The sequence below is a fragment of the Oxyura jamaicensis genome, chromosome 6 (genome assembly GCF_011077185.1).
Source record: "Oxyura jamaicensis isolate SHBP4307 breed ruddy duck chromosome 6, BPBGC_Ojam_1.0, whole genome shotgun sequence".
NCBI classification, from domain to species: domain Eukaryota; kingdom Metazoa; phylum Chordata; class Aves; order Anseriformes; family Anatidae; genus Oxyura; species Oxyura jamaicensis.
Window position 1 is genome coordinate 8702424 of NC_048898.1, and position 16589 is coordinate 8719012.

The 16589-nt window shown below is 38.8% G+C and overlaps 1 protein-coding gene across 22 annotated transcripts in view; it reads left to right on the forward strand.

Annotated features, from left to right (window-relative positions):
• The window catches only part of LDB3 (LIM domain binding 3), a 118380-nt gene that overhangs the window by 1028 nt on the left and 100763 nt on the right, over nucleotides 1–16589 (forward strand). For 9 of the 22 annotated variants that reach the window (XM_035329595.1, XM_035329605.1, XM_035329606.1 and 6 more), the window contains exons 1-3: nucleotides 4978–5115; nucleotides 5219–5341; nucleotides 15529–15632. In XM_035329595.1, the coding sequence (XP_035185486.1) occupies nucleotides 5284–5341; nucleotides 15529–15632 (162 nt within the window). In that variant the 5' untranslated portion in view covers nucleotides 4978–5115; nucleotides 5219–5283. The other 13 variants (XM_035329599.1, XM_035329610.1, XM_035329611.1 and 10 more) reach the window with 8 other exon arrangements.

Genomic DNA, 16589 nt, shown 5'->3' on the forward strand with positions numbered 1-16589 from the left:
CTGCATTTTAATCCAGTTGCTGCTCTTGGCTCAATTAGTGACCTAAAGCTGGTAACCTAAGCACTCTGGCTCCATAGGTAATAAGGAGTTGGTAACGTTTACCTAAACAACAGCTGTTTGGGTACTCTTTCTCTTTAAATCAAACAAACAAAAACCTTTGTATCTTGATGAAGTAGGTGCCACAGAAGCATTAAGTATTACATGCTGTAGTGGGTGCCTTTGAAAACCATGATTGAGATGCTGATAAGGCGAGAAGTTTGTAACACACTGAAGCCTTTTTGCAATAAAAGGGTGAAAGTGGCTGTAAATAGTCTGGACGGGTGTGATTTACTCCCTTCCCAAAGTAGCTTCTTTGTCTCTCTCCCCCTTTCAACGGGTGTGGTTTGCAATTTAACATCGTTTCAAAAGTTGTAAAATCTTCTAAAGGGGAAGGTTGGCTACTCTATGGTGTATATTCACTCTTTTGTCATAGTAAGGCTGTAGCAGAGTAAAAAAGAGTATTTAACATCGAAAACAGTGTATTTTTTTTTTATCTTTTTTTCTGTAATGGTGGAAGTATTCATGGGGAATGATCTGGAAGTGAGAGTGAACAGCAAATTCAATGAATTGGTAAGGTGATACGGGCAGCAGCAAAGGGCCAAACAGAAAGTGGTTTGAGCTGCATTTCTGAAGGCTTTGTGTTACAGAGAAGGGAGATAATGTTCCATTATGCCACTCTAGCAGTCTCCCTAAGAATACTATATTCTGTTGGGACCTGTAAACCGCCATGTGAAAAAGATATCAACAAAACAGAATTTGCTGAAGCCAAGGGTATAAAATTTAGTTTCTGAAGAAAGTACAAAGTACAAGACTTAAAACAACTTGACAGAGGAACTCAGAAGTTCTGTCAGAACAGGATTTTGATTAAATAGGTGAACAATGCTGTACGTGGAAGTAGAAGTAGGATTAATGGAACTTAGTTGAGGCTGTAGCAGTGAGGGAAAGGAGATGGCCATGAGCTCATTGGCACTGTAGAATAGTTTTGCTTTGGAAGCAATAATGATCTTGTGCTGAAAAAATCTTTGCTCCCAGTAGTTACTTCTACATTCAGTTTGACATTGGCAGGGTAGGAATTAAGAGTTAAACATGTTTTCCATTGAGGATGTACAGAAATTGTATATATTTGTATCAAATTCTTTAGTACTGATTAGCCAATATACAGTAAATACATGCTATGTTGTCCTTTTTTCTGCTTCTTCTTGGTGAAGGTCTTTTTGTCAGCAAAGAAATGATAGCTTTTCTCTGCAGTGCAAGTATTTTGCTTGCCCAAAGAAAACAATAAAGGGTTATAGCAAGCATAACCTCGCAGGTGTCTTTCTGTGTGCCAAAGCACACATTCTGTTGCAGATCAGAAGTCAAATAAACTTTAAAGCAATCTACTTCTGAAATGACACAAATGATACAACCTTGTTGCTGCAGTAGCAGTAATTCAAGGCTCTCCCAGGAGCACATCCAATGCAACTAAAATACATGATGAGTAATGTGGCCAGCCTAACGAAGTGGTAGCAACTCGAACAATTGGAATTTCCATGACTTGTTTCCTTCCATCTTAATTTAGCATTGACACTAGTGGTTTTTATTTCATTCACTGATGGCTATGCGCTCCCAAGCATGCAGTTGTAGCTTTCCTAAAGTCTTTTCGCTGTAATACCACATGGTCTCCTAGCATATGTGAATTGTTTCCGCTAGTGTAACGCCTCTGACGCAGCTTTGGAGGGATGGCTCTGCCCAGGCTCTGCGGCATTTGCTGGAGGTTGCGGCATGCTTCTGTGCACAGAGCCTGCTGGCACTGTGGGCCTGTGGTGCCTGGTACCCATCCAGCTTCCTCACAGCTGTTTCTATCAGTCACCTGGGGACAACTCTGGGGGGGCTTTGTGAGCTCTGGACAAATCTTTGTTTTGCTATCTGAAGAGAAAATGTCACCTGGCTTCTGGAGTGTGCTGTGTGTGTTTGTTTTTTTTTTTCCTTTAAATGTCACTCCTCGCACCAGTGGCCTCATTTGACTCAGCATAGCTCCTGTCTGAAGAAAGGGAACTATACGTACGTCATAGGTTTTAACATAGCTGCAGAATGTAGGGAAGAAGGTACCCCAAGAGAAACAAAATGCTGTTATTTGAGCAAACAAAAAGTGATTTTTGGAACAGCCTAATAGGTGGTTATGTAAAGCAACTAAAACCTAATCCAAACACCACAGACTTCTGAAAACAAGAGGGCAAGAGGGTAGTCTACTATGTATACACAGTTCATTTCATCCCCAGGTTTCCCAGAAGGTTTTGTGGAGGTTGTGATGGTAGCTTTGATGGCACTGTACCTGCTGCACCAGCCCAGTTCCCTGTGTTTGCTCTGGATACTTGACATGGTGAGTGCATCCATGTGTCTCACCTCTGAAAACAAGGCAGAATTGAAATAATCACCTGGGTGGATCACTGGCTTTCTGATCTGCCTGTAGCAGGATTCCGTAGAAGGCAAACAAGACCTGTTCTAAGCATCCCCTCAAATGAAGCTGTGACTGGAGCACAAGCTTCTATACTGTTTGCAGTTCTCCAGAATTAAATATGGTGCTTTCTGCGGGCTGGCAGAGGGGAAACAAAAACAGGAGGAAGGGATTTAGGCCTGGAAAAAGAAAACTGCAGACCTGATAGTGGTTGCATGGGCACATGAAAGAGGTCCTGCTGTGTTGAAAGGAAATGTGGGTGAGGATGCAGGCATAGTCCCTGCACTTTCTTTGTAAAAGTGCCAAGCTAAGCTGAATGTTTGTGTGGACACAGACAGAAACGAAGGCAGGAGAAACAAGTGTCCTCAGCTGAACATGTCATTCATATGTGAGTGCCCCTAATGAGATTACCACTCTAGTTTCATAGCACCCAACCCCGCCTGAAGGATCTCACAAACCCTTTCAGATGTCCTAAACTGATAAGCAGATGGCATGTTGTGGATGCGAAAGTAGGATAGAAGCACATAGTGTTTGATTAAGCACCATTTCTGTTTCTTAATGCTTAGGTCTGTTCATCTTGCTGTCTGTGCAGTTTTATTCTGTTATCGTTCTTGCCATTTTTAAATTTTTTTATTTTTATTTTTTTTTCTCAAATGACTGAAGATTTAAGTACAGGAAGGCAACATGCATGGAGTTCATCATCCATATAAATGTAATATCTCTTCTAATTATTTTTTTTTCTGTAACACTTTCTTTACTAGTGAAGCAACAACTTGTCATGTTTGTTTCACTCATATTTTTCTTGTATTTTTCTAAACCTTTGAAATGGAGCCAAAAAAGGGCACTATAGAAACACAGCGAATTCCTAGAAAAAGGAGAGGAATAGTGCAGTGGAGATTTCTTTTGTGTGTGACTGTGACCTTTTCAAAAATAATAATAATACTAATTAAAAAAAAAAAAAAAAAAAAAGTATCTGGATTAAGAGGCCTACAGGATAAATGGAAAGTCTGAAAGTGGCGTGGTTCAAAGTGCAAGAAGTCCTTTTTCTCCCCCCTCTAATCACCATTCAAACATAACTGTTTCTGGCCTCATACAGATATAGCTTGCAAATGTAGTTCATGTAAACATGCTCCATAAGTATTTGTGAGACATTAACCTTTTTTCTTTGAAACTGTGTCTTGCTATTTGCTTGGGTTTTGGTTTGGGCCAGTTCTACTGTCTGAGTCAAATCCATGTGAATTTCTGTGGTTTGATTTGGACCTTGGACTGAAAAATGTGGTTATGTGGTATAGTCTACAGTTTGTGGAGCATAATTATTTCCTTGTACAAATGGCTTTTCTGCCACTCTGCATGCTAAACAAGCTAAGACATATGTGGTCTTGAAAAATTATTGATCAACTCCACAGATAAAGGTTGAGGCCATGATAATGTTTGCTCTCTGTAGTTTCACCATCAGTTTTCAATGACATTTTAAGATGGGTGCATGGGAAGACTGGCACTCTATCAAATGGAGCACTCACTAGTGCATTGTGTGGTTTTGGTTGTCTTTTTGATTATCAGAGGAGAGCCCGTGCTTGTTTTTCACCTTAACATAATGGGAATTTCTTTGTAATGTGAGGGTAAAAGCAAGGGTGCTGCAGAGATATACTAGAGTGCTTCTGGAGCTCCTGCATGTTAATGACTTGAAAGTGGTGAGTGTTATTTAATGTTTATAGCTTCATCCTAAGAGCAGAAGCTGTTTATCTTTTTAGTTCTGCCAGCCGCTTCTCCCCTTCTCTCTTGTTCTCTGTGCTTTAGTTATTCCTAGTCTAAGGCAGAAATGTATCCCGTGTTACCAAATAAGGGTTATAAAGTTTTTTATGGAGCACCTAACACAAATGGTACATAAACCATGAAAAATTATGGAGTGAATTGAGAAAACAGCTAGTTAATTGTATTGTTAATTGTCATGCCTTTAGAAGACTTGTATCAAAACAGTATGACAAGTATGTGATGAAACTATGCTTATGCTATTGAAATTAAATGCTGCTTAGAAATAGCTCATGCTTCTATCTGTATTCCAAGAGAATAAATTTTAATTGTCCCTTGAGAAAGTGTAGGCTCTGGAAGCAAGAGCCAAAAATGAAGTTATGAAGTTTTTTTGTCATGTGTGTAGTAGGTACTTATTTCAGTTTAATAGATCAGTGTAAAAGAAGGTAAACACACATTTTTGGTGTTGTTTTTATCTGCTTTGTATGGAAAGGTGTGTGAATATATATATGTAAGAACTTGTTTGTAGTATGTTATGTACAATAATGTACAATACACATGTTCTGAAGTAGAAATGACAACTGGTTATGTAATTGTTTAATAGACTAGAAATAAGATTTGTACGTTTGGGATTTTAGCATGGGATTCTATTTGCATGTTTTATTCCAAATGTGTTTTGCCCATGAATTAACTGAACATGAAGAGGGTCTTGAGAAGCCTAGAAAGATCTGTCCCCCCCTCTCTGGGGGCTATATTAGACCTCTGAGTCATGAAGTCTTTGCATAGTAGGTGTCTGGTTACAAACCTTTTATGGGCCCTACTCAGCTGGGATATCAGCATCTGCATTATAGCTCCCATCTATTCTTAGGTGATATCCCAGCACGACTGAACAGGCAAGGCAGAACGAAAATTGCTGTCGTTATATAAAACTCTGTCCTCTTCTTACTGTGTTTTTTCACCCCATCACTCTGTCTACCCCATCCTTCTGTTCTGCAGTGTCTTGGTGCCTTGTGAAGGAGGTACAGGATGGCTTACAACGTGACTCTGAATGGACCTGGACCATGGGGCTTCCGACTGCAGGGGGGCAAGGACTTCAACATGCCCTTGACAATCTCCAGAGTAAGTGAACAAAAAGCCTCATTGGGCATGTTTAGGTTGGGCAGTAAACTAATTGTATGTACGCTCTGACCTGGCCAAGTAAAATAGAGGATCTTTGCAGCTAGGTCTGAACAAAGAATCAGAGAATATGATGTAGACTCCAAATACACAAATTCACAGCACAGCCTGGCATTGATGATGTCTCAGACATTTCTTGTTTTTATATTTTTAAGAATGATAATGCTGTATCCTTTTAAATGAGCCTCCAGTTCTATTTGGTATGGTGTTGTCTCTTTTTCTACTGACAGGGGCCTCACTGGCGCTGTCTTTTTTGGGGGAAGAGAGTAGAACAACTATGAATGGGAATACAAAATAGTATTTCTAGAAAATAATTATGTAACTGCTTGTCAATATGTAAAGTCTAGGTCTGTTCAAACTGGACAAAGATAACGATATATGTCCATCTCTTCGAGGGGGTGCAATAATTGGATGAAAATTAGGCACGTCAAGCAGAAGATAGTGCTTAAAATGCAGACTTAAATTATGCAGAAGCGTTCCATTTGTAGCTGATAACGAGCATGTGACTTAATAATTAATTACTTCATGTATCTGTTGATCATAGATTAGTCCATTTATTTTCTAGCCATCTCTTCCTCTCACCCCCACCCCAAGAAATAGGTTTCTTAAAAGTTTTTTTTTTGTTGTTTGTTTGTTTGTTTTAACATTGGGTCACTAAAGAAATTCATAAGCATTCCCTTTACTGCTCTCTAACCAAGCTAGATAGTTCTATGTAACTTCTGGTTTGAGAGATATCTGCTTTATGCTGCTTCCTACAGCTTCCTCCTTTTTTGTCAGTCTCAAATCTATTCCAGAATGTTCAGATCATTTAGAGATGTCTTTGTTCCTCCGCAGACCACCTGCAGAAGGCTTATTTTGCAGAGCAATGACAAGGGAGGTTACTTACATAACAGTGTTTAAAAGGAATACCAGAATGATTTAATGAGATAAACAAATAGAATGCAAACAAATGGTCTGCTCCACTGGGGGGGGAGCCACCTACACTTCTTTGAAAAGTTTTTTTTCATAATGAAACAACTAGTCTGTTAAGTTGTAGGTACCAAATTGAGTTCCCTGCAGCAGTCGTGATTCAGAGTCATCTATGAGCTTCTGCAACCTTAACTATCCTATTTCATATTTAAACTGTAAAGCTCTGTCTTATTTGATCTCCCTAACTCTAATACACAATATTCCTTTCTCCATAGAGACATATTTACCTTAACACTAAGTCCTATAATGAGATGAACATTTCATAAACACTTTTGCAAAAGCAGTCTTTGTTCTTCACTAATTGCAAAGGAAACTATTCTGTCTGTGTTGTAATGCCAAAAAGGGGGGGGGGGGGGGGCGCGCAAAACAAAGCCTACAAAAATAAAATTACTTCATACACTTGTATTAATTTCACTAAGAGTTTGCGTATTTGGTGAATAGTTTTGGTATTTCTTTATTGTAGCCCAATTAAGTACGGAGAGGTGCCAACATACTTCTGTAGGCATTTTCATGACATTTTGCAGCCTGCACTGTAAGGTGTTGATTTTTTGTATTAGTAATTCAATCACAGAGTCTGCCATTCAACATCTGGGGCTATGGCACTTAAACTTGCAGAAATGAAAAGACAGTTCTTTCAAAGCGAGCCCATTGTCACAGGTTATGATCTCATAAGGTACGCTCAGTGTGCCCAAAGGCGATGTGATTCTACTGGGGCCTTTGAGAATCATGTGATGAGCAGGAGTGGAACTGCAATGGTTAGATTCTCAGAGGTGGGGAGGAATTACCTTTTCACACAGCTGGATGAATTTCTAGCAATAGAAGTGTCAGAAAGCAATGTTAAATGTTTTGAAATCTTCCTCAGTGAGGCCCAGTTCTTAGCTGAGAGCATTGCTTTTGGCTCAGATTGGGTTTTGTTGCCTGCCTTAGGGAAAAAGCAGGCATGCAGGAATGAACATACCTTCTTTTAGGGAGGGCTGGAGTAGGAGCGAGTTGTGATATTTTTAATTGGAACACAGTGTTACACATGGCTTTTGCCAAAGGAAAAATAGACCTTATAAGGACATTATCATCTTTTACATGAGTATATCTTCAAATAGATCAGATATTCCCATTATCAGCGATTTACAGTCATAAGTGAGGGGAGCTTTGTACTCAATCACAATTGTCGTCTAATGGGGAAAAAAGCAACTGTATTTAAATTTCCAAGGTATTCATGAGGAGAGAGGAGTCAAAAACAAGTGGAGAAGTGTTAAGGTCGCTCTGCAGTTTTCACACTCCCTTAACAATGGGATTAGAAAATAATCTGGGAAGACTTTAAAGATATTTTTCTAGTCCCCACCCCACAAGCCATCCTACCCTCTAGAACAAATTCTTTCATGAGATGTAATGGGCAGGTACCAGAGGTAGGAGAATAGTACCGGCTGACTCTTAGTGAAGCTGAGCATCTGTCACTCCTACTGAAGTAAATGGGAGCTGCAGGTTGTTGGCACCGCTAAGAGCTGACACAGGTGGCCTGGTCATATGTGCAAATCTGGTCTTCCAATATTAACGTGGGCAGCAAAGCAGTTTATTTTCTCCTACTGCTGGCATGAACTGTCTGAAGCGAGCAGAATTAATTAATTTTATAGACCTAATCCTGCCTAAGAAGGCTTTTAAGTATAGTAACATTCACTCTGTGATTATCCAGTCAGTTTTTTGTTTTCTAATAGAGACTTTTATTTTAATGTGCCTGGGTTCCAAATGGAAAGTCAGAACCTGATGCCAAAGGAGACAATGTTTAAACAAAATGTAAGAGAACTATTTTGGCTTTATTCTATTAAGTAAAGAAGTAGTGGAAATCTGGTCATGATGTAAGTGCAATGAGGAGAAATGGGAAACACAAATAGGAAAAGATGCCTTATGAAAAAGATGCTTTTACTAGCACCTTTTCCTGATTACATCCTGTCTTTCCTCCATTCCCTAGAATACATATGTCATCCTCTCACTGTGACTGCTTTTCCTTCAAGGAACTATGTGATAATATTTATTCTGTATTCCCATTTGCTTTATTACATAGCAGGTATCAGTGCCTTACAACAGGCACTGATGGGCAAAGGGATTCCTTCTTGGCTTTTTTCTTCTATGCTTGAAGGCAGGGAAACCTCAGGGGCAAGCACTATGCATTCTGCCGCTGTCATTTGGATAGTCAGGTGGTGAACATATATTGTAATCACAAGAGTGAGCTGTACCTGCATTGATTGAACTAAGGACATTTAACACTGAGTCCACGTCACATGTTAAGCACCCATGTCTGGTGAATCTAATCACTGAGCAGTTATTGTTTTAGAGCCAGAACTCCAACGTGGGAGTTTTTGTTTCATCTCCAAATGTGAAGTCCTTCACAATCCTAAAAGCTACAGATTAGTATTTAGAATTGTTGATATTCTATAAAACTAACAGGTAAGTCTTGTCTTCTAAAAACCTTCACTTTTAAGTACTGATGAATAGAGATGTTTCCCCCTTTTTCACCCCCAAACTCAATGACTTTGAATCAACTTCTGAGAGTAGGACTAAGCCATTGGACTTTAATCTAAAGACTGACTTATGGCTCGATAAACTGTGGTAACTTCTTAGCACGTGTGGTTTCACATTCTTCCTGTCTTCTACAGTTTAACTTCAAATAGTTCCTCGTGACAGGGAAATGAAGTGCTTCCAGCATAGCTTTGAAGAACACTCCAAAACTTTCTTATCTGTTTGTAACACAATACCTGTTTTGTGGGCATCAATATTTTTTTGAGATGATCTGTAACTTTTAGATCACTTGCTGAACAATCCAGTCATCCCTTGCAAAGTCATAGAATTCTGACTTTTATTATGCGTAGTCATTTGTTGGACGTACAGGTGTGTTGGTAACATGAGAGAACACTAGTTACTTGATGCTCTCCAACTATTGCAATCCAATTCTGGTGTGTTTAGAGCCACAGTTATCAGAAATGATTGCATTTCTGTGAGCCTTAACTCTAAAGTAACTACTAAAACCCCTGGTTTGGTACTGTTTATCTGAGGTATCACAGTAGTCAGCGTTCACGCTGTGAGTGACAGTACAGTATAGAGGGCAGTTGTTTGATACGGTTGCATCTCTCATCAAGCATGAGTGGCAAATCTGTATTGTACTAGGAGGGAAGGAGCTAATGCTGTAGCTGTATTCTATTTCTCTGGCCCAATAAATTCTATGGATTCAGGGGCCTGGGGATCGGAACATTCCTGGGTACTGGGGTCTCAGTTCAAGGCTCTGCTCTGAATAAAGCAGAGCAGAGATTTAAAGCTGGCTGTTCCAGTTCTCTGAGAGGTAGGGTGGTAGATATCCTGAGGTAGACAACTTTCCTTATCCTGACTGCAAATACCATGTGAGGTCTGAGGAGTAATCACAGTGGATGTTTCATGTAAGCTGCTAGCTAACTTATGAGAAGGTTTGTTTTTTAACCAACACCTGATTTTTTGGATAGGACACAAAGCAGTTTCATCATAAGATCTACTCTTTTCCCCTCTGGTTAAGCAATCATGACATAAGTAAGAATATTTTGTTATCTTCCTTTCAGAAAACATTCTGAAAAATCCACGTGGCTTATTGTTCCATCCTTAAACTCAGGATTTCCAGTGGAAGAGTCTTTATTGAAATCTTGGCATCATAATGCAATGTGATTTGAATGTGTATTATATTCACCAAATAGCTTTCAGGAAGGTTATGGAACTAACTGCAGCTCTTTGTCTAATGATTTTTCCTTTAAAGCAAAGATGTGCATGGAACTGAAAGGCAGCCTCTCTTACCTGTTTTTGTGTGATTAAAGTAATCACTGAGTACTAAGATTATTGCTTAAGGCCAGGAGTATATAAACAGTATTATGTACTGCATGCAGTATCTCTGCAGACATCATGCATAGCTCTATTTAAGGTTCTGTTTCTCAATTCTGTCTGTTCTGAATTTCAGGGGAAACATTTAGCCCTGTTAGAATGTAGGCCAGATTAATACGAATAATGGTCTGTAATAGCTGAAGTACTAGCTTAAAGGATGTTACATAATAAAACCTGCTGCTCTCGTTGTTCTGACATAGTATATAACCAGTGGGTTTGAAGCCCTTTCTTTCTGACCTGCCAAATGCAGCTGTTCTCTTTGTGTTGTGATTGTATCTGAATCACCAGTGCTGGTGTGGCATTATCTGTAGGAGAGTTCAGTGTATGAAAAAACTAGACTGAATAGAATCTGTGCAATTACTAACTCGGTTATAAATACAGTCAGTATTTCTTGATGGAGAGGAAATAGATAAATGAATTCCATAGTGACTTTTCAGTTTTTTCCTGTAAGAGAGGGAAACATAACCTTTCCCTTGAATAGGAAGTAGAATGTTAAGTGTGTTAAGAAACTTGGGCCCAAGAATGGTGAGAAACTGAGCAGCTCAAGAGTGGGGATAAGCATAGTTATTGCCTCTTTATGAAGGAGGAGGGGGTTTCTTAACCTAAGGAACCTAACAAGTCCACAATTCAAATGAGTTTTGTTGCTTTTTATCTTGTTTTAACATTTAAGTGTTCCCTGGCAACTGGGTATTCTGGTGTGACAAATTCCTCTGCCTTTGGCTTAAAGTTAATTTAGTTGCAAATATAGTTGATGTAGTATTTCAAGAAATTGTCAAATTCACTTAATTATTAATGAACATAATTTTGCAGATCCTTTAGAACCAGTAAACGCAACAGGAGGTAACCATTAAATTATGTATTTAAAGCTGCTGAACACTTTTTTCAGGTGATACTTTTTATTAGTGTCAGATATTTGAACTCAGCAAATGGCAGTTTTCTGTAACACAGCAGATAGCCCTGTCATTAGCTCCATTCTGAATGCATTATTGCCAAGTGTTCTCCAGCCAGTGTGACACAGAGTGAAATTTGTTCTGCCAATATGTTATCATTAATTTTCTATACTAGCAATAGCGGTTCTCATCTGGTCACTCTTGTTATCTAATTAGTAGTGTAAAGAGTACCTTATTTTTTAAAAATCCAGTTTTTATATAACTATAAAAAGCACCCAGTACCCTTTGAAGTACTAAAGCAGTGTGTTAAAAGGAAAGGTCTTCATTATAATCTAGCATTGATTGTATCCTCAGCTTGCTCCAGCCCACTTTTTCATGTGGGTGACTTACTTTGTGTATAACTAGAAGTTTCTATACATAAGTGCCTCAGATGGCACCATTTTATAAAGTAACATTAAATAGTGTCCAATGTGATATGAGATACTACTGTTCTTTGTTCACTGGGTTTTGTTGCAGAAGGAACTGGCTGTTCAGTGTGCTGGTAAGTTATTAATCCCCATTGAAAGATCATGAGGAAGAGAGAAGGAGAGAAACCTTTGCAGAGTGTGATAAAAATCAATACTTGTCAGTCTTATGGAAATAATTAATTTTAAACTGTGTCTGACAATGTCAGCTATGCATGCTTTAAAATGAATATGCTAATTGAAAAGAATGGTTTATACTGCATGTGAAAGGGCTGTTTCTGCTAGTACTACTGTAATTAAAGTCTTTTTAAAACAGTTACATGAGAGTGAAATTTCAGAATAGGCTTCTTGTTAAAATTGTCAAATTTCTTAAATCGTAACTTCATAAAGGTATGATATAATATTTAATTAAATAGGAGTTCATAAAGAATTGAATTCTTGCCAGTACAGAGTGAGGACAAGATGTCAACAAATGTGCTGTTCAGTCACAGTGTGTTGACCCATGATTTTACATAATATGGTAGATTAAAAAACAAACAAGTATCATCCGTCAAAATGTGCTGTATAGATGATGAGGGAAGAATTATGAATGTTAATTAGGCCCTTAACTTACAATAGTAGCTCAGTGAAATAAAAGCTTGATCAAATGAATTGCCAGCCTGAGGATGGCCCTGAAGCTTAGTCCAGCTCTCCTGTTAGGTGTCCTTTGGGAACAGTCCTAAATACTTTCCTTTCCAGGTCTATGAAAAGTATAATTTTCCCCCAAATGTGAAGCTGTTTCTATATTCTTCTGAGAGACTCTGGGGAACAAGAGCAACCAGCTGTTAATTGTAGGGGGAAGAAATAACGTATTTTTTCCAGTCACTTTGACTGTAAGCACTCTCTTTCTGGATGTAGGCAACCTGAAAATAATTAGTTTCCAGCTTACAAATGTCTCCAGATGACATCTTGAACATGTTTACTACAAGGTGACTCTTCTTTTTGTTCGCAGCCATTTTTCCAGAAAGTCAGTGAGTTCTTGCTCTTCTTGTAGGAAGATGTAATGGGTCAAATGTCTTCAAGGCATGCAAATCCCTTGGATAGGGTAGAGTTACTTTCTGCACCTCCCATGTGCGTAGCTGGAGTTGTGATTACGCCACAGGTGTCTAGTGCTAGGACTCTGAATAAATAGGTTTTAACCTTTCCCCAAAATCCTTCTAAATACACTTGATTTGTAGCAATGGCAGCTGAGGATTAGGAGGAACTCAGCCTTTCAAATGCTGGCACCATACCTCCTCTTTTCCCTTGCTTAGAGTCCAAATTCCAGCTGCTGGGCTATTTTGGGTCCCTCACTTGCTGCTCTTGGTTAGCCATACTTGTTGCTAAAGGCATAAACCCTTATTCTCACTAAAGGTAACTAGTTCAAGGACACACTCTTTAAACAATTCATGGCTCTTCAATTTAAAGCCAGTCAGTATTAGTAGCAATTCGTCTTTGTGGCATGAAAAAAACAAACAAACAACAACAACAACAAAAAAACACAAGTGTAAGGCATCGTAGTACTTACTATACCTGGTTAGGGTGGCATGCATGCTTTTCAGAAGCCTCTGTGGGACTCTCATTCTATATTTAAAGCATCCTGTAACTTAGGAAGCTATTTTTATTTGGAACGAATGCTACATTTACCTCAAGCTTCTGGAATGGGACATGGTATCCAAAATTCCAAAAATACTACATGTAACCCCAGATTCTGGTACATAGTGCCAAATCAGAATGCTCTGGTATTAGGGTGAATTTGGGCTGCCTTTTCTTGATCCTGGGGGTCACTGGAACTGTCCTGCTCTATTTGAGAATGTCAGCATTCTCTCCTTACCTAGTCATAGCTAATTCAAAAATGGCCAAGGGCAGTTGGTACTATGGCAGGTGTTTAAAAAAGAAATAGCCAAAACAACTCTTTTATCAGAGTTGGCTAAGATTACCTACTCTAGGAAATAAATGGATAGTCTTCCTGATGATTTTTTTGGTCAGGAGTTGCAAAGTACAAATACCATTCTCCCCTACTGTCAAAATTACTTTCCTGTCTAGAAGATTCTTGTCTCACTTGTTTATTTAAATGATCTAACAAATTATTTAAGAACAAGTCCTTTTGCCAGCTCTATGGGATGGGGCAAACAAGACTTCACTATTACGTGTTTGCTTTCTTGATGACAAAAAGTGGTCAGAAGTCTGTAAGTGTTGCTGTTTTCTTGAGCAACAACAAACCAAACCCATCTGAACAGCAATCTTTTCTCAGAAGCCTCAGAAAGACTGCAAAGACAAGTATCGATACTGCTGTGGACTACGGTCCTGTGGGAGAGCCCTAATGTTGCCTCTTGGCACTCATCCTTGCTCCATGTGGGATGGTACTGTGCTGTCTCCTTCTTCTATATGCCTAGAAGGGTGCAGTGGGCTGCTCCCTCTGCCTGCCTTTCCTTGCTCTGCCCCACACATTCTCCGTCATTGGGGTCTGCCATCCTTTCTTTGCTTCCAGCTTTCAGTGATGTTTAAATTTAGTGCACTCTGAGCGAAGGAGCAAGGAAATGAAGACTGCATTTGGAACATGAAAATCACAGATCCTTGCACAAGGTGTTATAATTTCCCATAGAAAACTGAAGGGGAAGGTGGAAAGAATATTCTGGTAGAAACAATACAGGAAGAAGTTAGTTATAAAGGGTAGCTTATGGAGGCTAACAAGTGTTGTGTGTGTAGCTGTGGCGTTTCCTGTTTCTCTGATTACATGCGTTGCTGTGTTAAATAGTCTGTTACCCTGCGTTGGGGAACCCAAGCTGTAGCTAATGCCACTATCATTTCTGTGTTTAGAGGGAAGTATATTTCCATGGAGAATTTTTGGAAGACCCTTACCTCCTATTAAATCCACACATCCTATGAACAACAATCTAATGTTTTTGTCCTGCTCGTCAGCAATTCCCTTCTTTTGCTACATTTCTGCAGAGCTTCACTTCTTGACCCTACAAAACACAGCTTTAGATTGCTATCTACAATCTTTTCTCTGAAGAAAATTTGCTGAATGTGGATAGTAGGACACGTTTCTTTTCCTGAAAAATACTAATGGGTGGTCATTGTGAACATTTCCACCTTTTCTTAGTGGTAAAACACAGTGAAGTTTCCCAATATGGGAACGTGCTTCTTTTTTCTAAACCTGTGTTGTGTCTTCTGAGGCTAACATAATCTACTTGACTGTGTTTCTAGAAATCTTTCTTTAGGAGACCTAAAGAATATGCAAGCAAGCAAAATAGAGTTTTTTTTTTTTTAAAAAAAAAAAAAAATCTGCCCTGGAGAGTAACAGCAAGCTTTTGTGGAAAATGTGCCCTGTGAAGATGCACATCTGTGTCCCAAATGTCAATGGAAAGACCCCAATGACTCACATAAAAAAGGTCTGGATCTTCAACACATAAAGATCTAGCATATTTCTTCTTTTATACAGTATGATATTATACTTCAAGCTTTGTAAATCAGACATAAATAAGGGGGGGTGGGGGCAGGGGACGACAGAATAAACTTTTCGTAAACTCCAGAGAATTTGAATTAATTCAGTTTTAATTTTGGTTTCATATAGACCTAATTCTAATCCCTTTCCTAGTAAAAATGGGATGAAGTCTCAGGACTGATACTTTATGTGAACAGGGTTATTGTCTGGAAGAGTAAGGAGCAATGAGCCATAAGTTTTTCCCGATGTGTATGTGACTTGTCAGAGAGCTTATCCAAGCTTGTGGGAACATTCTGGGGGGAAAATTCATCACTTCCACAATATTGAATACATATTTGCAGAATGATTGACAAGATGAGGAGGTGGTATATCATTTCTTCCTGCATCAAGGGACTGTCAGCGAATGAAACCAAAACTAGAACTTAGCTGCTTTATTTATCCCTTGAACAGGTGCAGTACAAGCAGCTGCAATAAGATCTTTCATACACTCCACCCACAATTCCCTGGAGTTCATGTGTCCTAAAGACAACCTGGAAAGGAGGCAGGACACTCTGGTACAGTATTATATTTTATAAGTACAGTGCAAGATGCTGATCCTTCCCATGGGGAAGTTCTGGAACTCAGAACTGGATCTGCGTTTCATGCTGTGATATGTCTCTTCCTCTTGCCACAATGAGTATTTAGCTCAATTATTAATTTGTCCTGTAACTTTTTTATTTTAATTAAACTCCATGTCAGCCAGGACACAGGACAAAGGAGTAGTTGTAAAATAATTTACCACTTAAAATAATTTTCCTCATATTAACTGGACTTTCAGATAACTATTTCTGAGGAAAGCTTTGCTAAGAGGACTTGTAAATAACATTACCCTTTTGGACAAAATTTAGTCTTGATCCTCCTCCACTGGTTTTGGAACAAAAGATATTGGATAACAACATTAAATGTGTCTCCAATGTTAGAAGGCCAAGGAAGAGCTCATGTCAGGTAGTTGATTGGTAAGAATCCTTGTTCAATGTGTAGAAAAACAGGTTAGGAAAAATCTTTATTTTTTTGGCATTTAATTCTAAAACATTTACAGTGAATGTGCTGGCTTGAAGGTCAGCAGTCCTTAGTTTTAATCTTCTCCTAAAGTACCTGTTCTTGGCTGCTGTCCAAGAATAATGGCTGGTCCATATATCGTCCCTGGTATGACAGTGTCTTAGTGCCTATTAATACTGTAAAAAGAGGTAGTATAGGAAGAACTCTTTAAAAGATTATATTTTTCCACTGCAGTTCATCTATTTTTATAATAAAGAAATATGGATCAAGGATTATCAAGGAAAAAAAAAAACTAAATTCCCAAAACATCTCTGAAAAAAAGAGGAGCACGCATGCCATATTCTGTTCATATCTGCCCACTGATGCTATGGTTACGTTAATGTGATACTCAGTAAAAAATAGTTTACTCGGTGTGTCATAAACTAAAACCATTTTTCTGCCTAAATTCTGACTCGCCATCCAAGAGCTGGTGG